At 45.4% G+C, this 25,888-nt stretch overlaps 1 protein-coding gene across 1 annotated transcript in view; it reads left to right on the plus strand.

The window, feature by feature from the left end:
* Positions 1–25,888, plus strand: part of camta2 (calmodulin binding transcription activator 2) — a 104,381-nt gene that overhangs the window by 25,511 nt on the left and 52,982 nt on the right. The window contains exon 14 of the mRNA XM_083640840.1: positions 3,942–4,076. Within this exon, the coding sequence (XP_083496966.1) occupies positions 3,942–4,076 (135 nt within the window). The remainder of the gene's footprint in view (positions 1–3,941; positions 4,077–25,888) is intronic.

Consider the following 25,888-nt stretch of genomic DNA (forward strand, 5'->3'; position numbering starts at 1 on the left):
TTTTTTTTTTACTACGTCAGACTTGCTGTGTTTGCTGTTGCTGTTTGCAACTTGCATGCAGCTGGCCAGTGGCCACTTCATGTGTCGCGGACTGACTACGTCACATGTTGTCTCCAAGGAGACGAGACGGGAGACCCATTCTGGCGCTAAGATGGCGAAGGCGCCAGAAACTCCAACTCCTATTTCCAACTAAACTCTTATCTAAAGTATGGGAGCGCTTCACATACTGTAAAAGTAAAACGTGTGTTAGCTGCAAACTATGAAAATTGCATGACACGGACGCACCGCGTAAATGAGGACAAACGATAACGTAACGTTAATATGGACAAACGGGGCTCAACGAGAAGGGTGAGCTAAGCTGGTTAACGTTACTACAGAACTGTAAACAAGTGTGGACAAAGTTTGTGCGCGCGCGTGCTTTGTGTATGAGAGAGAGAAGCAGAAAGTGTTACTGCAGACTAACCAACTGGTTAGCAGCACTTTAAGAAGACAAAACAGTGTTCAACAAGCAGGCTTACTGGATATTTCCACGTGTCCAGTAACGTTATAATCCATACTGCCTTAATGATCGCTGTTACGGTAACGTCACATTACAACATCCAATGTATCCTATCCACCCGATGTGTTGTTGCTAGGCAACGGCCAGTGTCTGTCATTGCACATACCATATGCATGGTTGCGTGTTGCACAAAAAGATCGTATATACGGAAGATGAACACTTCAACTTACTTCCTTGACAGCTAGATCCACATTTTTCTTCTCGCCAATTCTCAATTCTCTTGTTTTGCTCAGGAGTACAAAAAAACTTTAACTGGTGATTTTTTACATTTGTACATTTTTACACAACAGCTTTTAGCTATGTTTAATTCAAGGAAAATGACGCTGGTGTGTGGAAATGAACGGAGCTTTTCCCCCGTGATGGGCGTGGCCTATTTCATGCAGTGTCTCTATCCATGACAGTCACCACTTAAGTGAATGATTCCAGTGTTTTGTCTGCCTGGTATCTGTCACTCAACATCATTCTCAATGAGTTTAAACAGGGTATTCGCGGGGTCTTGAAAAGTATTAAAAGTTGGGAAATCAATTTAGGGAAAATCAAGACCCTTGAAAAGTATTAAAAAGTCTAAGGTCGATTTCAAATTCAAGACCTTTTAAATGTGTTTTTCGATGTGAATAGATGTGTTTTCATGATGTTCATTTACGCTGAGTTAAAAAATAATTTGCGTGCTTTTAAAATAAATACTGTAATGTTACATGCATGTGACAGTGTGGGGGTGTGCGCCGACTGCTCCAAGTGGTGCTCTGCTTTAACTCCCAGCCTTCAGCTTCAACACAACAAACATGGCTGCTGTGAGCACACGCGGTCTTGTCTTGGACATGCACAGAGAGAGAAATATGGAATTATTTTACTTACGTTACGTTGATGACACTAAGGGGATGGACACTACTGTACATAGCCCGTCTGTAAACAATGTTTAAAAGTGCGGAGGCGAACTGGCGAAGGGAGCTGACCAAACGCCGACAAACATCCCGACTTCAAAGAGCAACAGGTTAGCGAATGTGATTGATAACATAATTACATTCCCTCAAATAATTCAAATGATTTTTATTTTGTGACAAGCAAACATTTCTCACCGTCAGTTTGATGATGAAATGTGCTCAGTACGAGCGACCCTCTGCCAAGTAGCATAACGTTATTGAGTCATGATGCTGTAGGGTGATGTGGTTGTAAAAATAAAACATTTACATCAGAAAGACATTGAAAGCAGTCATTGATGATCAAAGAAATCGAATGTTTTTCTGCAAATTGCATCATTGGGAGGTTGATTCTGGCAGTCAATATTAAGGGTGGGCAATATATCGATTTTATATCAATATTGTGATATGAGACTATATATGGCAAGGCTGTCCAAACCTTTTTGAATGGGGGCCAGATTTGATAATGTGAAAATATCTGGGGGCCAGCTACTTTTCACATATCGATTATAAGAAAAAAAACATACAATACGGGTGCGTTCGTAAATCACTGAAATGAGAGTGCGAAGGTACAGTACATTACAACAGCGCTACCAATTTACAAACACAATAACTTTATTTAAAATAATAACAGATCTAAATGTAATAATGAGTTACAAACCTGGGGCCGGTTGCACCAACTGGTCTTAACTATGCCTGGTCGTAACTCCTACGTCGGTCTTAGTTAAGACCATGGACTTACGCCTGTTGCACCAACACGGCTTATGTCTGATTTTAACTATGCTGGTCGTAGCAATGCGCGTCCATGTGAATTGCCAGGGAATGCACCCTGATTGGATGATGTTGCAAAAAATGTGCCTCGCGACCTGCTTGGAGCACTGTGCCACTACGCTCTCTCAGCCACTACTGTAAAACACCCTCCCTCCTCCCACCCTCCCTCGCTCCGGGGGAAAAATGGCGGCTATTGAGCAGACAGAGTCAGTCTGAATGAAATTGAATGTAACGTTCCCAATTCTATGTATTAACTTCTAAAAAACTAACGGCAACATTTTGGAAGGCGGGTTAGGTTAACTAGTTAGTTATAATCTAACGTCGTGCTTTCAAAGACGGCGAACTGGCGGTGTTACGACGATGACGGTCAAAAAGGTCTCCGCGGAGATCTCTGTTACAGGCAGGCTCTACGCCTCCTCCTGACGAGGCGTAGGAGTTACGCCTGGTCTTAGTGAAAATAAGGCTTAAGTCGTCTTGGTGCAACCGGCGTAGCTGTTAGGTCGTAAAGTTACGACCAACTTAGCTTAAGACCAGTGTAAGACCAGTTGGTGCAACCGGCCCCTGGGCTATAGTTGTACCTTACTGTCTGAATGGAATGCCAGTGTATTTCAAGAATAAACATTCAAGGATTATTGTCATTAATAAACCTATCACACCATAAATACATTTTGACCGCCACATATATTAATTTCAATTTAACCTCTTCATTTTGCTCTCAGAGTGCACCAGATTGATGCATATTACTTTAAAATGCACTAAATCTTCTTTCAAGAGGGTCCAGGCCAGGGTCTATCCACCATGATCTCTCCAAATCCTCAGGGAAACACTGTTGTGTGTGTGTGAGTGAGCGAGTGAGCGAGCGAGCATGTTATTGTTAAAAAAAAGTATGTTTAAATAAACCTTGCCTTTGGGTTAGTCACTCAATTTAGTCTCTTGAGCTTGATTCCTTCCCAGCCTATCTGAATTATGTTGTATTGATACAGTACATAGAAGTTATGGCAAACTAACATTGTTTAGTTTTGCAGTCTCAAACTCAAAATGTATAGTAAGTTAAAGGTGTGTCGCTGATGTAATCGGTTACAGCTCGAAGTGGCGATGGGGTTTTGAAATTTATTGGAAGGGTCTTGAGAAAGGTCTTGAAAAGTATTGAATTTAACTTGCTGCATATACCCTGTTAAATCCCTGTAATGTTTTGCAATAAGTTACACAGCTTATTTATTCAACAATAAATGCACTTTATGATTAAGTCATCCTCCTTGTGATCACTTTGTTTTAAGTCTTAAATATACCACAGAGTGAACAACAATTTGAACGCAAAAATAAATTAATTGCAGACCGCCCGCCTGCTGAGCCATCTGATCAAAGCCATCGCGTGCGCCGCGTCGGTTTAGGTTTTGTTTCTTTGGCTCCCTCCAGGCCTGAAATTAATCCTAGGGGAAACACTCTCATCTATCATCTTAATTCGATTTTTTTAGAGGGTAAAGTACAAAAACATTTTGATTTAAAATGTATTGAATTCTGTGTTGTCATTCCCCCGTTCTGTCACTAGATGGAAGCACTGCCATGTTAAATAACTGTCTCTGCACTTTCCCTCTGCTCCCTCTCTCTCTATCTCTCATTCCCCCCTCCCTCCCTCCCCTTCTCTCTCTCGCTCTCTCTCTCTCTCTCTCTCTCTCTCTCTCTTTCTCTCTCAGCCCATGAAGCTGGTCTGGTGTGTCTCCAGGTCCTAGAGTCCGGTGGTTCTGTGTCTTCCTCAGTTCTGTTTGAGTACAGAGCGAGGAACGCCAGCTCCCTGCCCAGCTCGCAGCTCGACTGGCTCTCCTTGGACGGTCAGACACACTCCACTTTACATCATTAATTTTCGTTTCAAATATACATACTACAGCATGCGCTGGGACGCGTCATCAGTGATGTTAACTGGGGTCGTGGGGTGTTTCGGGTCTGTCAACATCATACACCCTCGCCCAGTAGACCCAGCCGAGACTGATTACGACCCCGCCCCGCGTCCCAGAAGCAGCTGCTCACGGATCAGCCTTCCTACTCTGTCTGCAACGTTGCCCGCGGAAGGGTTGATCACGCCCAATCCGCTGCAATAGAGTTTAGTGCTACACCGCAGTATTGAGAGACCTTCGGTGCATGGAGGTCTAAGGCCCTGTGGGGTGATTCCAGGCCGGGCACCTCCTTCGTCTCACCAGAACCTCCCGTGGAAGAAGGCAATCCTACCATGCCGTACCATGGGCAGGGAGGATGCCTCAAGGAGGCCTGTGCGCTGCACGTCATTCGCCTGCGCCGAGCACCTCGCTCTAATAATAATAATATAATAATAATAATATAATAATATCGTCTTAATAATAATAATAATAATAAAATCTGCAAACCGCCTCGACAAGTATTCACAATACAGCGACCGACCACCTAGTACAGCGACTGCCTCTGAGGACCGATGCAAAAGTCGGTTAGCTTAGCACACATTGAAATTAATACTGGGTCATCATTCGTTGGGCTATCAACACCAAACTTTTTGTAGTCCCTAAGGATGTTGTCACTGATGTTCCCACCAGATTTCAAGGTCATTAGGTGCTGTGAGGAGGACCTCTGATAGATGGAATGTTGTCAAAGTCTGTTTGGCTAATAATAATAATAATAGTACCGATGTACAGTACGGCCAGAGCAACAAAGGGCACCAATACTGTGTGTGTGTGTGTGTGTGTGTGTGTGTGTGTGTGTGTGTGTGTGTGTGTGTGTGTGTGTGTGTGCCAGTTGCGTGCCTGCTAAGCCTCACCTCCTGCTCTGCCATCTCCTGATTAGCTGAATTAGTGCACAAGTTATCACCACACACACACACACACACACGCACACACACACACACACACACACACACACACACACACACACACCTGTACAGAGCCTGTAGCTGAGGGAGTTGGCTCAATCCTTCCCATCATGCCTCTCTTCACTGACTGATGCCGCCTTCAAAACAACCCATAACTCAGAAGGTTCAACTCAGAGATTTCCCACTTCCCACATTGCGTTCACGCTGTAAGTTATCTTGAGGGCGAGGGCAAGGATGCCCAAAGGAAGCTAGCTAAAGTTAGCTAGCAAACACTGGCTAGGTAAGTTTTTTCAGTAAAATAGCTGTTAAATTCCACATATTGCTAAATATAAATGATACAAACACATATCAGATAATTACACATAAAATTATGTGATAAAACGCCAACAAACACTTAGTAATTTCATTCTCCATTACTGATAAAGGCCACCATGTTTGATCATGTTACTGACGTCAAGTCGGACAAACCGGAGCTCTGAAATGATACCCCAATTTCAGACCTGTCGTTTCGAGTTGGAGCTGGTTTTGACCCAGTTTCGAGTTGTCTTGAGGCTTGAGGCTTGGCTTGTTACCGTGGTTACCAGGTGGTTACTCCTGTCCTTTCAGGCCAGTAATGCCTCAGTGTTGAAGTGTTGCTGTGTCTTTGCTGTAGGTCTCCTGCTCTGGTGGTGGGTCTGCCTGTAGAGCAGAGAAACACTAGATGTAGGTCTCCTGCTCTGGTGGTGGGTCTGCCTGTAGAGCAGAGACACACTAGATGTAGGTCTCCTGCTCTGGTGGTGGGTCTGCCTGTAGAGCAGAGAAACACTAGATGTAGGTCTCCTGCTCTGGTGGTGGGTCTGCCTGTAGAGCAGAGAAACACTAGATGTAGGTCTCCTGCTCTGGTGGTGGGTCTGCCTGTAGAGCAGAGACACACTAGATGTAGGTTCTCCTGCTCTGGTGGTGGGTCTGCCTGTAGAGCAGAGAAACACTAGATGTAGGTTCTCCTGCTCTGGTGGTGGGTCTGCCTGTAGAGCAGAGAAACACTAGATGTAGGTTCTCCTGCTCTGGTGGTGGGTCTGCCTGTAGAGCAGAGAAACACTAGATGGCGCAGAGGAGCTTTGTGAACACGTTGCACACTGGTTTGGGATTGAACAGACCCCTGTTGTGGATATGTCTGTGTATCCGGATGCTCCGTTACATATTTGGAGAGGAGCAGTGAGCTGCAGTAAGAATACAACACTGGTACGGTGTAAATCAGCTGACTATAAGCTAATGAGGCTAGTAGCATTAGCCTGCTGCAACCTCCAAGATTCAACATATGTTATTGTCACTGCGTTGTACAACTACACGTGTGTGAAATTGTTATGCTAGAGGGCGCCATTACAAGACACTGTCGCCTCACAGCAAGAACGTCCTAGGTTTGATTCCCGCCAGGGATGCTGTGGCACTGAGATCGTGTCCCCCCTCCCCCATGTCTTCAATGCCTGGTGCCCACGTGCGCTATCTGGTGAAAAGGGCCTTTTTGTGTGCAGTTTGCATGTTCTCCCTGTGCTCCCCTGCATGTTCTCCCTGTGCTCCCCTGGGGTTTCCACCAGATATGAACCCCCACTAAAAAAGTTGTAAGAAGATCGCCGCCTGACCAGCGACAACGACGACAAAGAGACGGCCCCCGGGTGCTTCATTAAAGATCACAGCTGCCCACTGCTCCTCGGGGGAAATGACATGCCTTGTCTGGGTTAAAGGAGCAGAGACTATTTTACCAGCCACTGTCAGCATGGGTGTGTGTGTGTGTGTGTGTTGTTGAGAAGTCTTGTGGAAAGAAGCTGTTCCTTACGCCGGGATTGCACGGGTTGCATTTGCGTTGCGGCTGTTCTCCGGTTTTGCTCCGTGCTCTGTGCTCCGCCAACACTAACCGGCTGCGTGCAGAGCACGTCACGGCTCCGCTCCACCAGACAACTAGAGTGACGAGACCGACAAGTTCTCACGGTGAAATCGCGCGAGACAATTTGTATGTGGGATAAATACAACAACAAACAGGCAGAAGATCATTGTTCCCAACTGGAGAAGCAGAGGAGGGGTGGACTTGCTTGGTGTTGTCCTTGTAAAAAGGATGTGTTGTGTCATATATTATTTTGTGGTTTTCCACTTGAATTATGAACTTTTCCTCATACATGTTTGTCCTCTGTCTTGATATTGAATGCTGTAAACACCTCTGCCCTGTTGATTTCATGCCTGGCTCCGCCCAACTTGCTGCAGCTTTGCTCCCACATCCGTGAAAAATAGAAGCCTTGCGTATCTTTTTCGGAGAGCTCCGGATCGTCGGAGCTGGGACGGAGTAGACACACAACGCAGCGGAGTAGGTGGGAGTTGACACAATGATTAGAGTGGAAACGTATCGGCTCCGAAGCCGTACCGCAGCGCAGACGGACCCAACACGGACTCAGTGGAATGTGGCCGTCAGTCTGTTGGTGCAACGCTTGTGGGTTTGGGTGGGTTGCGTTGCAACGCAGCTTTCTGCTGACTACTGAGCGCGGGGGTTCTCAGACTGTGGGGCGGGGCTGCCAAGCCTGTGGAAACATCATTATTTTGTATGCAGAATAGACAAACTGAGGGCAGGTATTTACCAAACTGAGTGGCTTTAGTTTCAGGGTTGTAGAGGAGAGAGCAGAGGGCAGGCAAGTTGCCAAAACACACACACACACACACACATTCCCATGTCAGTCTGTTTTTCTGAACTTCTTCATGCTTGAGTTGAATTGGGGAATAGAGAGAGGATGTAACGATGCACTCAACTCATGATTCAATACAATTCACAATACTGAGTTCACCATACAATTCTCTCACAATTATTATTATTATTATTATTTTTTTTTTACAAAATGAGATTGCAGACAAATTATGACTGAAAAAATATTCCTTTGAATATTTTTAGACAAAAACCACAAAATAGTACAGTACTGTATTTTTTATGATCTTTTGTCAATATCTATCAAATTATAAAATCCCTTTTTATTTTTGGAGGTAGGGTATAACTGCAAAATAAACTTTCCTACGTCCTCGTCAAACTTTTGCACTGAAATGACAGAGAGAGAGACAGGCAGAGAGAGAGACAGACAGACAGAGAGAGAGAGAGAGACAGACAGACAGACAGACAGACAGACAGACAGAGAGACAGACAGGCAGAGAGAGAGAGAGACAGACAGACAGAGAGACAGACAGGCAGAGAGAGAGAGAGACAGGCATAGAGACAGACAGACAGACAGGCAGTGAGACAGACAGACAGACAGAGAGAGACAGACAGACAGACAGACAGAGAGACAGACAGACAGACAGACAGACAGAGAGACAGACAGACAGACAGAGAGACAGACAGACAGACAGACAGACAGACAGACAGAGAGACAGGCAGACAGACAGACAGACAGACAGACAGACAGACAGACAGACAGACAGGCAGAGAGACAGACAGACAGACAGACAGACAGAGAGACAGACAGACAGACAGACAGAGAGAGACAGACAGGCAAACAGATAGACAGGTCAATGAGGAGACAGTTATGCTTTCCAAAGAATCACCCCCCCCCCCCTCTCTGTCTCTCTCCAGTGATTGATGGGATAGAGCTGTTTTCCACTGTCATCACCTCAAAACACACACACACACACGCAGACACGCACACACACACACACACACACACACACACACACAGATGACACAGCGTGTGTGAGAGCTTGTTGCTATTTCTGACTTGGTCTCTCAACCTGTTTAAACCTTAGAGAGAGAGAGAGAGACAGATAGAGAGAGGGACAAACAAGAGAGAGAGGGACAGAGTGAGAGACAGAGGGAGGGAGAGAGAGGCCGGGAGGGACAGAGAGAGAGGGACAGACAGAGAGTGAGAGAGACAGAGAGAGAGGGAGGGACAGACAGAGAGATGGAGAGAGAGGGACAGACAGAGAGTGAGAGAGACAGAGAGGGAGGGACAGAGAGAGAGATTAAACCCGTATGGTGTGTGTTCTCCAGTCTGGATCCAGAATGTTTGGATCCAAGTTTCCTCCAAGTGGCTGAAAGATTTTCCATTCTGATTTTCTGTTGAGCTGAGAGAGAGAGAGAGAGAGAGAGAGGTTTGATGGACACACTCTTCCACCTGTCATCCATCCATCCACCATGAAAAGTGGAGAAGTTTTCTTTGGACTGGAGTGGTTCAGAGGATCTGCCATTTCCCTCGTCAGCAGCTTATCTTCGCTCGGAGATACAACCCAGCCAATCAGAGCCTTTGTGGGCGGGACATATGTTTGAACCATTCCTGTGACCAGGCCCGCCGCACCCCATTACGCAGAGTACGCAGACTGCGTAGGGCATCATGTGACTGAGGGCACCAATTTTTTTTTTTTTTTTTTTTTTTTTTTTGGTGCCCTCAGTCAGGCCACTCACTGAACAGCAGGCCAGGCGCTGCCTACTGGTTTACTAGTGGTTTTATTACTTTATTCAGGGTTAAAGTGGGTGCATCTCATTGTAAAATTGGAGTCGGCCCAAATTGGGCTTCAAACGGCCCAAATTGGGCTTCAAACGGCCCAAATCTGGCTTCAACTGGCCCAAATCCGGCTTCAACTGGCCCAAATCTGGCTTCAAACGGCCCAAATCGGGCTTCAAACGGCCCAAATCGGGCTTCAAACAGCCCAAATCTGGCTTCAAATGGCCCAAATTGGGCTTCAAACAGCCCAAAAAATGAGCCGCCGCCCTTCGGACGCCGGCACACACGTCAGCCCGTATTGGCCTGGCCTGCTTGGTATCTAATGCCTGGCCTGAATTATGATCCCAGTCCGCCCCTGCTTTCATGTACAGTTTAACAATCGCTTGTTTGCTGACATGTACAGTAATTTTAACAATTGTTTGTTTGCCACATGTAATGTAATGTGAGATACACTAGTCTCGTTCATAATTAATGATTTTGCAGTCTTTCGTTTGACAGTTATTGAAAGTTTTGCGGGGGGGGGGGGCACCACAAAACAATTACGCTTAGGGCACCCAAATGGCCAGCAGCGGCCCTGCCTGTGACAGTTTGTCATTGGTGCTTTGTACGGCTGCGGGGGGAGGAGGGTTTGATCGTATTACTTAAAATGGTCTAAGTGGAGGGTCGGTGTCCAGTACGTTGAAAGGCGGTCAAGATTTTGTGACGGAAGTGATGCCCCCCAACTGGAATTCCTCAGCAATTCCTCGACTGTTATGTCATCATGCAGTTGTGATGTCATCAGTGATGTCACTCGAGCAACTGTGATTGAAGGGCTGATAGCGCACAATTGCTCAACTGTGATATCACGGGTAGGGCTGCCCTCGACCAAAGATTATCCTGGTCGACCAGAAATCGACCACAGCTCCGACCAATCAATTGGTTGAAATGGGGTCTGATTTTTTTTTTTTTTTTTGCAGTCTACTTTTTTTTTCTTATTTTGTGCAGTGTACTGACTACTGACTGCACTATACCCGATAGCTGATAATTATAAATAAAAGCTATTTGCAGCATTGTAACGTTACCGGAATGGACAGACTGATCAGCCTACCATGCAACACCTGGCCACCTGCTCAGTTCAGAGAAAGCCTGTGCGATGGTTATGTAACGTTAGCACACGTGGCGTGGTTAATTAGTTGGTAGAAAGCTAGATAGCTGGGGGTACGGTGGTGCAGTGGTAAGCTCCCTCGCCTCACAGCTCGAAGGTCCTGGGTTCGATTCCCACCTGGGACGCTGTGAACGCTGAAGGAATGCGTGCCCGTCCGCATGTCCTCGAGTGCCCACCGCCCGGGTGGGGTCGTCAAAAGGGCCTTTCTGTGTGGAGTTTGCATGACATGCAATATCCTGGTTGCTAATGTGGTTCCTCCTCTGGTCGTGAAGGGCGCCTGTTCGGAGGGAGGGAAACTGGTTGGAATAGCGTGATCCTCCCACGTGCTATGTCCTACCGGTGAAGCTTCCTCTGTCAGGTGAAAAGAAGCGGCTGGCTAACTGCCCCATGTCTCGGAGGAAGCATGGAGCCAGTTTTCAGCTCTCCCCAGATCGGCAGAGGGTGGAGCAGCAACCAGGATAAATATAAAAATTAGCACTAATGGGGGATAAAAAATCGGGGAAAAAATCGGGAAAAAAATATTTAAAAAATAAAGCTAGATAGCTACATGTAAATAGCTTTTGCGATTTATTCCAGTAACATCTTAACAGCCTGTCTATTACTGGAGTTGGAGTGTAGCAACTGTGAACTGTGAGTGAAAGCGGCTGGACGTCCAGTCTCACTGATGACAGTCTCATCTCATAAGGTGCGTACTGTGCTCGTTAACAGCTTGTTAACAGCTGATGGTGGCTGCTTGCTGAAACGTGTCCATTGTTTGCTCTCATAGCTGAGCCATTTAATTGTTAATTCCATCACTCTGCTCTCCTTTTGTCTAGATAGCCTGCTAACTATGGTCTCTCTGTAGCCCATGGCTCTAGCCTGGATCACTCCCTGTGTGCTTCTAGAAAAGGTCTGTGTTGCAACTTGCTTCCGCGGCACGCTACTTCATTCCGGATCACTTTTATTTTTATGAAATTGAATTGCTCCACCAACGTGCATCTCGTCGACCAATCGACCTGGAGGGGGCAGCCCTAATCATGGGCACTCTGTAGGGTCTCCAGCCTAGAAATTGATTTCTAGTATGAAAAAAGACAGGAACTTTCACCAAATGACTTGAATAGCTCTATCAAGCCTTGCCCCTTTAAGAAGATGGCCTAGTAATGGGTAACCTGTGTGGGTGACCTCGTAGGAAGTGAGTATGTTTTTAGCCGCAGAGTTGCAGGATTCTAAATGACTGGTCACAGCCTGGGGAGTCTGCGTTGGCACATGCATTGTTGGGAACGGGGAGGCTCATGGCACTTTTCTGTACTGTGAGCGGTGATTTGCAGTGCTGCTTACTGAGGAAAACCCCACTTCTCATGCAGTGTAACGTTAGCATAGATAGAAAAGAGCCTAGAGAACATCACAGAGAGGCCGTGCATTATGTTCACTGCTCTACCAAAATAAAGTGCCAGCCAGGGCTGTGTAGTTTGATTGTAATTGTGGTAGTTTGGTTGTAGTCTTGTAGTTTTGTTGCAAAGTTTGGTTGTCATTTTGTTGTAGTTTGTTTCTTTTTCTTTCATGCGAGCCTACTCTCTGTCATAGGGTTCATTTTGCTTTGATAAGCCGGCACCCATTAATAACTGGTAACTAACGGGTTAATCTTTACCGGGGAAAAACCACACCAAAAAAACAAAAAATCAATGTTGAACTAAGCAGTGTGGATGTGTGTGTGCGCGCGTGTGTGTGTGTGTGTGTGTGTGTGTGTGTGTGTGTGTGTGTGTGCGCGTGCGTGTGTGTGTGTGCGCATTACATTATTACTGGCTTGTTTTCGAGCCGCTCTCTCCGTAGCGTAACCAAAGTCCCACCAATGAAGAAATTAATTTGCCATTAATTTCCAGACGTATCTTAAACTGTGCGCGTGTTTGCGTGAATGTGTTGTGCATGTGACGGTGCGTGTATTACTGCCAAAACACTATCGTCCACTCCTCGAGACATTACTCTCTATCTCTCTACACCTGTCCTGTGCCTCTGTCTGTCTGTTAGGGCTGCACGATTAATCGTATTTTCATCGCCATCGCGATATGAAAATGCGCGATGAACACATCGCAAAAGTCACGTGTTATCGCAATTATTATTATTTATTTTTAATTATTATTATTTTACAGTGCACCTCAACGCAACATGCAAGATACGGGCTGAATAAGTGTCCAAATGTTCATGTCATTCTGGCCAATACTCCACTTCTGTTATAACATTTCAGTCTGGAATATGGAATATCTTTCAATAATCGTTATGACTAAAAGGCTAAAAGTAATCTCATGTGTAAGAAATGACTGTTCTACATTGAAGTAAAAATGTAAATAATTAACTTGTTGGTTTTGGATTTTTTTTTAGCTTCAAGAGTGCATTTTTGTTCGTATGACCCTCAACACAGGCTTTGAGAATCCCGTGCCACTTACTGATACGTATGCTTAAATTAACACACTCATATTGCAAAATGAATTTAGGCCCTGACTGTAATACTTCAGAAGTTGAATTTGAAGTTCAGCATTAATACATTTGTAATTTTTTGTCTTAGATTTACCTTTGTGTGTTATTGCAATATAAAACTACATAGTAATTGAGAATCGATTCTAGATTCTGGAATCGAGAATCGTTGGAATCGAGAATCGATTCTGGAATCGGATCGTGACCCCAGGAATCGGGATCGGATCGTGGCTTAGCCGGATCGGAGCACCCCTACCCATTAATATTTTTGTTTATAGCATTTCTTTATTTATCGCAGGTCATATCGTCATCGCAATATTGAACAGTGTTATCGCACATCGCAGCTTTTCCTCATATCGTGCAGCCCTACTGTCTGTGCAGACCAGGGAGCTGGGTTCGGGGCCACACCCCCCTCTCCTCTCCCTGTTGCCTCAAGCCAGTCTTCCCAAAATCTCGGTGCACTTCCCCAAATCTCGGTGCACTTCCCCAAATCTCAGTGAGCTCCCCCAAATCTCGGTGAGCTCCCACAAATCTCACCATACACACACAGTCACTTATAGACACCCGGGCCAGTTTCTGCGGTTGCAAGGCAGGGTATCCGCGGGGTCTTGAAAAGTATTAAAAGTTGATCAATCGATTTAGGGAAAATTAACTCCCTTAAAAACTATTAAAAAGTCTTAATTGCCATTTGAGAGGTATTAAATGTTGAAGAGGTGGCGTTGAGGTCGAAAAGGTCTTAAAAGGTATTGAATTTAACTTCAGGATTGCTGCATTTACCTTGTACAACTGTAGCCTATCCTACGGTCCCTGCTCTCAGCGGAGGGAGAGGGGCTGTGCTGTGTGAGGAGCACTGTGAGATCAGAGCTCTCTGTAGCTCTACATTTTGTGAACACAGCACCCCCTCATACACATTTAGATAAGCCGCTAAGCTAAGCTGTTGTGATCTGTGAAACTGTCTTTTAAGAAAAGATCTGCTAGCATCTATGCTAACTCGCTAACATCCTTGGCTTACCTAGAAAAAACCAACATCAGCCATACCAATTTACTGGCAAATGCTTTGGGATTCGACACATTAACGTTGCTTAACTCATTGAGTGCCAGCCACTTTTGGAGAACGGATGCTCCCAGTGCCAGAGTTTCAGAGCGTTTTCAGTGATTTCTCGAGGCCCACAGAATATTGTGTGATATTACTATGTAAACACCGAACACGCACAAAGAACGATGAGACTCTATTGTATCAGCAGCAAAAAAAAGTTTATTGATATCATTTTCCATTCTTTAGTTATCAGCCGGGGGAAGATAGGTCAAAAACAGCAAAAACATGCGTTTCCATCTAGGAGCTGAGATATTGAGCCTTTTGTGAAATTAAGCATTTCAAGCAAATCACTGACTCTGAAACTAATATTTTCTGACCTGAAACATCTGAACAGTAATTTCCTTCAATATAACAGCACCCCCACCGCCCTCTACTGCAAACTCCTCCTCCGTGGGTGTGTCTCTGGTGGCTTTGCTCGCTCTGCTGCTTGCGGATCCACGTTCGGAGGCCCGCCGCTCGTCGGGGGAGTCTGGATCGGGCTCGCTCGTTTCTGGGGTTTCGGTTGTGAGCTGGGATGAAGCTGCGTCCAATTCTGGGCTTTCTGGGCTTTCTGCTGCGCGTTTCAAAGTGTGCTGCACCCAGAGTCTATTTTCGGAGCCCCCCACCGTTGTGCGCCGGCTCCCAGCGCGACAGCGAAAAGCCATTCTCATTCTCATGAGAATGGTTTCATCACGGCTTTTTCTTCTGTTTTTACTCAACTTTCTCTAATCTGGAGAGCACTGTCGCGACCTAATGGGTCGGTAAAATAGGTTATACGTACACGTTCAACATGCCCCAAAATTTTACAGGAGATATATTAGGCATTGATCCACATCCCACCGTCAAAAAACGCAATTGACGACAATCGTCGTCATTGGCACTCTACGTCACTAATCGAATTGACGACGATTGTCGTCATTGGCACTCAATGAGTTAACATAGTCAGAAAAAGTCGACAGATTTGCCACTAGTGGCTTTTGAGAAATATGGCTCTATCGTCGCAAAGGCGTTAATTTTGCGTTAGCGCACGTTTTGCACTGCAATAGTGCAGCGCAAAGCCCTAATTGTAAGCGTGTCGGCCCGCTGCACTTGGCGTCATCTCGTGCAAACCTCCATATAGGCGTGTTTATCCCCAAATCAGTATTCACAAGTGTGACATCATGTCCACTCCCCTTAAAAGCCCCAGTGTCACGTCTGTGACAGCAGCTTCCTTCTTGCGTGCACAAGCAGCGGGACAGAGTGAGGGAGAGAAAAAGAGATGGGCAGAGCAAGAGAGGGAGAGAGAGAGAGAGAGAGAAAAGAGAGATGGGGAGTGCGAGAGAGGGAGAGAGAGAGAGTGAGGCTGTCATGCATAGAAAATCAGATAAAACGTGCTCATGCCCACCTGTGAATCACCTGTGTATTATTGCCATTTCACACGCTGAAGAAGGGCTTCTGACCCAAACGTCTGTGTGGCAATACAATTATTCAACTTGGAGTGCTGTCCTCCTTTCTTGATGGCTGTCATGTAGAGTTCTCAACGGTCCTAAAAAAATCTAAAAATCTAATCCGACCCAACCTGCTTAAGACGCGGACCGAGCTCAACTAGCCCGCCGTTGTCACATACACTCAGCTCGAGACCGACTCAGCCCGACCAAAAACAAACAAACAAACAAACAATTATTAGACCTAGGACATTATAAAAAGTGTGCAATGTGTGTTACTGCCATATGTTTTTCAGCTTTCATGCTATGTTGTTATGGACGTATGCTTATTCCTTTTTGGGCTCTCTCTCCTGCATCTCCACTGCGGGGCTACTGCGTGCGTGATTACGCAGCGTACTGAGAGCCGCGCTGAGTGATGTCGCTCTATTTGAAATTGAATTTCGTTCCACCAGCACACATTTTCTTTATCAGCTATTTTTTTATTCGTTTCTATTAATGTATATACATTGAATCCGACCAATTTAGTCAAATAGGCCTAATTCATGAGAGAATTGTGAGTATCTACTGTATGTTTTTTCTGCCAGCATTTGTCATTTTCCCCTTGGCGCACATAAAGACACATGCTTCCATCACTGTCTGCTTGATGGCGAGAGGGACTTCAGCTGTAGGCTACTCATGACAAAACCAGACGTCGAATTTTCAATATACCGTAAATTCCGGACTATAAGACGCACCGGTGTATAAGCCGCGGGACCAAAATTGACTATTTTTTTCTTCTATAAGCCGCACCGGACTATAAGCCGCGGGTGTTTTGATGTTTAATTACCATATGAAAGGGTTCGTGCACAGAGAGGAATGTCGGGAAAGCGATGGCTGTTTGGGGAAGCTCCCATTTATTAACATTTCAACAAAACAAAACAAAAGTCAGGTCACTAATCCCCAGACAAAATCACACAACAATAGGCTATATGTGCAGCAAACCTGTAACCAGAGAAGTCAAGTCACTAATGCTCGTCTTCCTCTTCTTCCTGCGTACTGAAACCACCAAAGTCCTCATCTTCAGTGTCGGAAACGAACAGGTTCAGGGTGGCTTCGTCAACCACTCTCCTCTCTCCTTCATTGTCACTCAAAACCAACGAACTCCTCTTCATCTATAGCTGTGTTTCCATTACAGTTTTTCGCAAAAGAATTGCGATATTTCTACAACTTCGACAATGTACAATTGCGACTTGTAGGCGTTTCCATTGAAGTTGCGTTTGAGTGATTCCCCGTTGCAGCAGCTGCCACAGTGATTACGCACGGGGATCTGCCCCATATCCCGTCCCCTGCATGCTCAAATCCAACCAATGGTCAATGGAAATCCCAACATGAAGTTACAATGCATATAAACGAGCCTGATTATCAATTCAAAAGAAAATGAGTCGCAAAATGTTGCTGGCTGCGTGAATGCAGTCAGCGCGACAGGCAGAGGAAAAAAGGTAGCCTAATAGCCTACAACTGGTCCGATTTAGAGATGGAGGGGGGAAAAGGCTGATTTGGTTCTATAATTGCACCTGAAACGTGTGCAATGTATTAGCCTACTCACAGTCACTGTATTCACTTCAGACAGCACCACCGCACCAGTGTGTGCTTTTCATCCTCTCATCTCGCCGCTGTGCCAAATGCGCGCACACAGGCAGCCTGCTGTCACCATGGACCGATTTCTGCCATTAAACATTATCTAATTTGCCCGGCTACGCTTTTGCACAACACTCGTCTTTCTGCTAGGTAGCGTTGCTTCAAAGTTTTCCACTTGCTGCGGAGGTTTTGACACGGCTATCGAACCTTACTTACCAAACTTATTTTCCGCTCCTTTTCCAAGGGATAATATGGGTCACATGACGTGCAAATGCGAAAAATGTGTTTCCATTACACTTTTGCGATAAACTGCTATATCGACACGTCTGAAAAACCACCTCATGATCATCTACTGCTCGTTCTCATGCTGTCGAGAACGAGCAAAGCTTTTTTTTGGTGAAAGAATCCTCCAGGGCGCTTCTTGTTAACAGTCCGAGTGAGTGGCAGGTCGAACGTCAAAGGCACTTCATCCATATTTATGATCTGCTCCGGTTCGATGGAATATTCCTTGATCTTCCTTTGTGTGAATTCGCCGAAGTTTGTGATTTTCTCCTGGTAGTCGGGGGAGGGAGTTGATGGGCTTGTGGCCGTTTGCTTACCGTAATTACCATATGTAAGTGGTCACGCACAGAGGGGATTGTCGGGAAAGAGATGGCTGTTTGAGGAAGCTCCCATTTACCGTATTACCGTAACATTTCAACAAAACAACATAACACAACACCACCGTTGTTTATTTTTACAGTGCACACAGTGTCCGCGGTGTGGTGAAAAGAGGGCAAGAGAGGAAATTAAAACAGAAGTGGATTTATAGTTAGAAAGACTGCTAAAAAAGAGAGATTTTTTTTTTTTTTTTTTTTTTTTTTCTGAAAAAATCCATAGATAAGACGCACCGTTATATAAGCCGCAGGGGCCAAAAAACGGGAAAAAAGCCGCGGCTTATAGTCCGGAATTTACGGTAGTTAACTTTTGCAGTAGCTAGGCCTATAGGTTACTGGCTATTACAAGGTGAGGCAGTTAAGTTGAACTGGGTAGTAACATTATAGGCCGACAGTATGCCCCGTGTCTCTCTCTCTCTCTGTTTCTCTCACTCCCTGACGAGGGAAGTGGATAGGGCTATTGCGGTGCTATTAAACGTAGCCTAATGGTTGGAAAAGATCAGCATTTGTTTTTTATTTTCTCCTACCTTTTCTCCTACCTAAAGTAATCTACTGTTACACCACAAACCTGTATGGTCAGGAATTATGTAGCCTAATGAAACCATGACAAACAAATTCTCATTTTTAAATCAAGGTGTGTGCAATGTGGGCTATAGTTGAAAATCAACGTGGCATTCTGAGGAGGGAAGAGTGTGTGCAGGCGTGAGATGTTGGAGAGAGAGAGACATCCATGCCGTGCGTAATGAATCCAAGCAAGGATTTCCTGCACTGCGCAGAGAATACTGTGTGTGCGCTCAGGCGTTAGTGTTTTTTTTGCATTAAGACCAGCTATTTGGTGGCGTTAAAATTGAGAGCACCCAAGGCCATTTTCCCTAACACATTGCACTGAAACACCTATTTGGGCACGGGCAACGCCCAAACCTGTGCTTACGCTCGGAACATGGCGATGGTATCTTCGCCAGAGTGCAAAATGACACTTGCGGGAGACAGATGATAGGCTAAGAGGTGCACGGACACGCCTGGGCCACGCCTACACCTGTGTCTGTGCTTAGATTCCAGCGCAAAACTGGGTGGTGGAGGCAGACGATAGCTTAAAGATGCAGGGAAGATAGCATAAGAGGTGCACAGACGATAGCGCTGGACGACGATAGGGCCCATAGTCTCCTTGGTCATCTGAAAAGTGCAAATGAACCTATAGACCCACAAAACCACTCCTATGTGCTAATTAACAGTTAACCATTGACACGCCTTCTCTGTCACTTTGTCCTGCCATTTTGTTTTTCTTTCTCAATTCATACTTTCATTTCTTTCCTGCTTTCTTTCTCTTTCACTTAGTTTCTCTCTATCTTCGTGCTCTCCTCACTCCTCTCTCCCTCTCTCTCTCTCCTCGCTCCTCTCTCTCTCCTCTCCCTCTCTGCTCTCTCCTTGCTCCTCCCTCTCTCCTCTCCCTCTCTCTCTCTGCTCTCTCCTCACTCCTCTCTCTCCTCTCTGTCTCCCTCTCTCTCTCTCTCCTCACTCCTCTCTGTCTCCCTCTCTCTCTCTCTCCTCACTCCTCTCTATCCTCACGGTCTCTCTCTCTCTCCTCACTCCTCTCTCTCCCTCTCTCTCCCCTCTCTGTCTCCCTCTCTCTCTCTCCTCACTCCTCTCTCTCCTCTCCCTCTCTCTCTGCTCTCCCTCTCTCTCCTCTCTGACTCCCTCTCTCTCCTCTCCCTCTCTCTCTGCTCTCCCTCTCTCTCCTCTCTGACTCCCTCTCTCTCCTCGCTCCTCTCTCGCTCTGCTCACTCTCCTCTCTGTCTCCCTCTCTCTCTGTTTCTCTCCTCACTCTCTCTCTATCTGTCTGTCATCCTGGGTTTCATGTGTTCTGGTTGGGGAGGGTTAGGCCCAGAGCCAGGAATGTGAGTGAGAGAAAGAGAGAGAGTCAGTTGAAACGCACTAGCAGCCAGTCAGACATCTCTCTCTCTCTCTCTCTCTCTCTCTCTCTCTCTGTCACACACTTACTCACTGCGGATTTCCCACAATGCACTTCTGCCATGTTTGGCCCAGCCTGCCCACCGGACGGCCGAGCGAGTAACGCCACTCTCTCTCTGTAACTTGTTGATCCTCTCTTTACCGCTGTGTGTGTGTGTGTGTGTGTGTGTGTGTATCTGTTTAACTTTGTGTGTGTGTGTGTGACTCTCTTAGTGTGTTAAGTTTGTTACTTAACTTAGCATGTGTGTGTGACTCCAACTCTGTATATTTTTGTGAGTATTCATTCTACAGTGTGCGTGTGTGTGTGTGTGTGTGTGCGTGTGCGTGCATGCGCGCATGCGTGCGTGTGTGTGCGCGTGTGGTCACTTTGCATTCTGAGCGTGTGCGAGAGCTAAGTTCTCCTATGACATCATAACCTGCCCAGAATGCACTTCACCTTTGGTCATGGCTTCACAAGTTGACTGTTGAGAGTGACAGAGTGAGAGCAAGCAGAGGGGCGAGAGAGGTAGGGAAGAAGCAAGCGCTAGGAGAGAGAGAATGAGCCATGAGTTTGGTGACAAAGTGAGAGAAGATGGACGAACGGCAGAGAGAAACCACACGGACACACATCAAGACGGCATAGGTAGGGCTGTGTGTGTGTGTGTGTGTGTGTGTTGTCGCACAGCTGGATTCGGTAACCAAGGCGACCATACTATAAAAGAGGTGGTGATTAGTACTGTAACTAAATATTTGATTTGAATCTATTATACTCTATAACATAATTGCGGTTACAGTCGTGTATAGAATTTACATTACATCAGTTACTCAACATCATGGAGTTAAGTAACACCATCTTGTAGTTAATTACCATCATTGTGTAGGTTAGTATAATGTAGCTAATTAACCTTGTAGTTAGTTAATCAACATAATCATGTTGTTAATTGACTTAAACATGTAGTTAATTAACATTGTGTGGGTAATTAACACCATCTAATTAGTTGACATAATTGTGTACCGGTAGTTGATTAACATCACCAGGTAGTTCATTAACATTTTGTACTTAGCATGTTGCTAATTAACACCGTGTAGTCAATTACCATCATTGTGTAGTGAATTAACATGCTTGTGTAGTTAATAACAACATTGTTTAGGTCATTAACATTTAGTTAATAACTAGGCATCTCGCTGCGCGGGCTCGCTACTCATCACTGATGGTGTCACAATGTCTATGACATCATCAGTGACAGCACACAATGTCTATGACATCATCAGTGACATCATAATTGCCCAAGTGAAACCAAAAATGTGACCATGTGACCTTTTTTTTTTTTTTTTTTACCTTTATTTATACTGGGGGAGTCTCAATGAGAGCAATGCTCTCTTTTTCAGGAGTGCCCTCTTCACATTCACGCACACATTCATACCTGGAAGCTGACCAGTACAACCACAGTCTGATCTGCTGGCCACTGATCAGATCCACTGGAGCAGTTGGGGTTAAGGGCCTTGCTCAAGGGCACCTTAGTAGTGGTAATGAGGGAGGGGCAAGCGCTTCCTTTTCACTTTCCCCACCTTTTGGGCCACCACTGCCCAGAATTGCAGGACCTACTCCTTTATATAAGGAGAACATTGTGAAATGGTTGGTTCAGTCAGATGATGTGTAGTGAAACACCAATGAATCAGCCACAGGCGAGTCACCTCCAGGGGCTTTATTCTATTATAATTCTATTGTTTTGTTGTAGAAGAAGAAGTTTGTTTTGTTTTGTAGCAGTTTTGTTGTATCTGTGTAGCAATGTTTTATACCTCGTTCAAGACAACTCGCAACAGAGGAAAACATGAGCTCCGACCTGTAAAAAATGAATTGAACGGTTGTCGAGGTCGGAATTACAGGTTCGAAATTCGGGTATCATTTCAGAGGTCCTGTTTGTTGAGGTGATGTCGTCAAAGTGTTCGTTGTTGTAGTTTTTGCGTGGTTGTTGTTTTGTTTGGTTCCAGCTTTGTAGTAGTTTTGCAGCTTATGCCGCATTCCAGACAACTCAGACCTTGGGATTTTCTGACCTACTAGAAAAAGTACACCGGAACGCCACTCAAAGTTGGAGTTCCGACTTGAAAACTCGGATCTACCCCGACTTCACGGAGAATCAGTTGTCTGACGTCACCCAACACACAACAGCAGCTGGAACGCTTTGAGGGAATGCAGCATTTGTTTAGTTTTGCTTTGTTGTAGTTTTGCAGCTTTGTTCTAGTTTTGCTTTGCAAAGTTAGTTGCAAAGTTCAGATTTTATTTGTTTGGTTGGAGTTTTGTTGCAAAGTCTTGTTCCAGCTTTTTTGTACAGCTGTGTTGTAGTTTGGCTCTTTGTAGTTTTCTTGCAACATTTGTTTGTAGTTTTATTTAGGGATGCACCGATTGCCATTTTCTTGGCCGATTCCGATTTCCGATTTTTGAATAGTCTGATTCGCCGATACCGATTTTTGCCGATTCCGATTTTTTTTTCTAAAAACAACAATTGACAGCTTACACAAACGTTTTTGTAACTTTGTTTGAAAATTAAGATTCATAGAACAATTCTTACATCTAATGGGGATCCAAATAAACAAATAAACAACTATTATCATTTGCATGAAGTAGGACCATCTCACTCAAACACATCTCAAAATAAAAGTGTTCCAGGTTAGGCTACTGGACAGAGCTTTTTTGTGCAAATACAATAAATACAAAAATTAAATTAAATCCAATAGCCTATATCCCACAGCTATCATGCATTTACTTTTCCAAAAGAAAACAGGTGCAACAGAACATCAAAATGATCCATGGACAAGGAGTTTATTGACTGGCTCCAGACCAGTCCTCTTGAGTAGAGGGGAAATGAGTTTATGAGTTACAGTAACGATCTTCAGTCTGAATATCAGGCAGAGTTTACACACAGTCCGAAGTTTGGTATGCGTATTTTTATCTGCCATCCGAAAAAATATCGTCACGCACAGAAATCCTTGCACACTTGTGAGTCCGATGCATTTTTATTATTATGTCCGTCGTTCTCATGTCGTTCTATTTGCAATACGAAACAAATAGTCTCTCTTGTATCCACGTTACAACATGACTTGACAGGCTGAGGCAGCAGCGCTGATGTGGAATGGAAAAGGCAGGTCGGGGAATGGTTATACTGGACACAATGCTCGCCAAGCCGGCTGTGCGCTGTGGCCGGGTGCAGCAGCACTGCTTCCCGGGGAGAGAGAGCAGAGAGAGGGGGGCCAGTGAGGTGAAGCGAGCCGCTCAGACTGGACTCCAGCCGAGCGGGACTCGGCCGCATCTCTGTCTCCACGGCTTATTTTCGACTTGCATGTGTGACAAACTGCGAGATTTGTCTACTTCACTGACGGTGAAAAAAATCCACAACGAGGAAGGTATGCTGGCCTGTGTGGTGTGGTGGCTGGGTGCCTGTCTCGGTGCTTTGGGGTGCGCGCACGTCATGTGAAAATTGGCTCACATAATCGGCTATTTAGAGTGACCGGCGCAGATCACCGATCGAGGCCGATCACGTGAAAATCGGCCATTTCCGGTCACGTGCCGATCGATCGGTGCATCCCTAGTTTTATTGCAAAGTTTTGTTGTAAAATCTCTTGTAGTTTTATTAGAAAGGTTGGTTGTAGTTTTGTAGTAGATGTTTGCTGTCAGGTGCTGAAAATGTGTTCGATGGTGCGGTGCAGGCCGCAAGTTCGACCCCGTGGGTCGGCCTGTCTGTCAGTCTCTCAGTACAGCTGTGTGACTGTCTCAAACCAGGGAGTCCCCCTGTGCTCTGCACAGGAATGAGCTGTGTGTGTCTGTGTGTGCGTGTGCGTGTGTGTGTGTGTGACTGTGTGTGTGTGTGCGTGTGCGTGTGTGTGACTGTGTGTGTGTGTGACTGTGTGTGTGTGTGTGTGTGTGACTGTGTGTGTATTCCCAGGTCACTGTGTATCATGTTATATTAGGGACACACACACACATTGACAGGCTGCATTGCGTCTGGCGGCAGAATGATTGAAGCTCCACCAGATAGTTTCCATCTGAGAGAGAGAGAGAGGGAGAGGGAGGGTGAGCGAGAGTGTGTGTGTGTGTGAGAGAGAGGGAGGGTGAGCGAGAGTGTGTGTGTGAGAGAGAGGGAGAGAGATACCAACAGAGAGAGAGGTTTTGGAGGTGTTTCCCGTTGTGTGTGTGTGTGTGTGTTAAAGAGGTTCTCTTAAAGCAGGTATTTAAGAGGGGAGGTATTTATCAGCCTCCTGGTTAGAGCTGTTGACAGACAAACTCACACACACACACACACATACACACTCTCACACACACACACACACTCACAGACAGACTGACCTTGCTGAGTTACCGAGCCAATCAGCTCATTGTTTCAGTGATTGACATGTACCTTTGGTCTAATCCTCTCGGTTGATTGGTCGACAGCTTCCTATTCATCTTGAGCATAGCTGACTCAATTCCTGTTGTCCTCGAATAGGCTTGATCGACAGCTCATCTGCCTGCATCCAACACTGTCCAACCATTACAAAAAGTACCATCACAGTGTTTCCCCTCCCATTGTACACAACGAGGAACCCCGCCAGGCCAGAAGAAACGTGGGGGATTTTTTTTTTTTTTTTTTTTACTACGTAAAGTATGGGAGCGCTTCACATACTGTAGAACGTGTGTTAGCTGCAAACTATGAAAATCGACCTTGCATGACACGGACGCACCACGTTAATGAGGACAAACGATAACGTAACGTTAATATGGACAAACCGGGCTCAACGAGCAGGGTAAGTAAGCTTAGCTGGTTAATGTTACTACAAAACTGTAAACAAGATAGACACATGCTCTGAGTTTTGAAGTGAGGAAACGTTAAACGTCTCGTTTAATGTTCTCTAATAGCCGTGTCTGCTGCTTGTGATACGGCTTGGTGTGTGCGTGCGTGTGTATGAGGGAGAAGCAGAAAGTGTTACACTGCAGACTAACAAACTGGTTAGCAGCACTTTAACAAGACAAAACAGTGTTGTACAACAAGCAGGCTTACTGGATATTTCCACGTGTCCAGTAACGTTATAATTAGGGATGTTCGATATTGGCTTTTTTACCGATATCCGATATCCGATAATGTCCAACTCTTAATTTCCGATACCGATATCAACCGATATCAACCGATACCGATATAAGCGGGCTTTTTTTCCACCAAAATTTCACGTAACAAGTTACATAATGTAGCTTAATGTAGCTGAAGAGTTTAATATATAATATGCATGTTGTGTTAAAGTTGTAAGTGTTAGAGAAGCGAGCTTGTGACCAGAAGGTCGTCGGTTCAATCCCCGGGACCGGCAGGATAAATCTGGGTGGGGAAAGTGAAAAGGCAGCGCTTGCCCCTCCCTCATTACCACCACTGAGGTGCCCTTGAGCAAGGCCCTTAACCCCAACCGCTCCAGTGGAGCTGCTCAGTGGCCAACAGATCAGACTGTGGTTGTACTGGTCAGCTTCCAGGTATGAATGTGTGTGTGAATGTGAACAGGGCACTCCTGAAAAAGAGAGCATTGCTCTCAGTGAGACTCCCCCTGTATTAAAAAAAAAAAAAAAAAAAAATCGGCATGAAAACCGATACCGATATTTTCCGATATCGATTTTTTTATGCTAATATCGGCCGATAATATCGGACATCCCTAGTTATAATCCATACTGCCTTAATGATCGCTGTTACAGGTATCCACCCGATGTGTTGTTGCTGCTTGGCAATGGCCAGCGTCTGTCATTGCCCATACCTTTGTAACTAAGGATTTTGGGTTCTTTATACATCATATTTAGGAATTAAATAATGTCTCTGAGACCGCTTCTTCTTGGGACATGCTGTCATTCATTTACTTGTTCAGGGCCAGAGAAAAAGGAGAGAGTGAACCACCACACTCCACTTCCTTTTCCAGACTTCAAAATAAGAGTACACCATAACGGATACAGAACAGTCTGTTACACCATGTTACACCATCATGTTCCATGATGCCATGGTCAAATTTTACTCCAAGCCAAGGAAGATAAATGGCAGCAGTG

This window comes from Poromitra crassiceps (assembly GCF_964638095.1).
Source record: "Poromitra crassiceps genome assembly, chromosome: 7".
NCBI lineage: Eukaryota > Metazoa > Chordata > Actinopteri > Beryciformes > Melamphaidae > Poromitra > Poromitra crassiceps.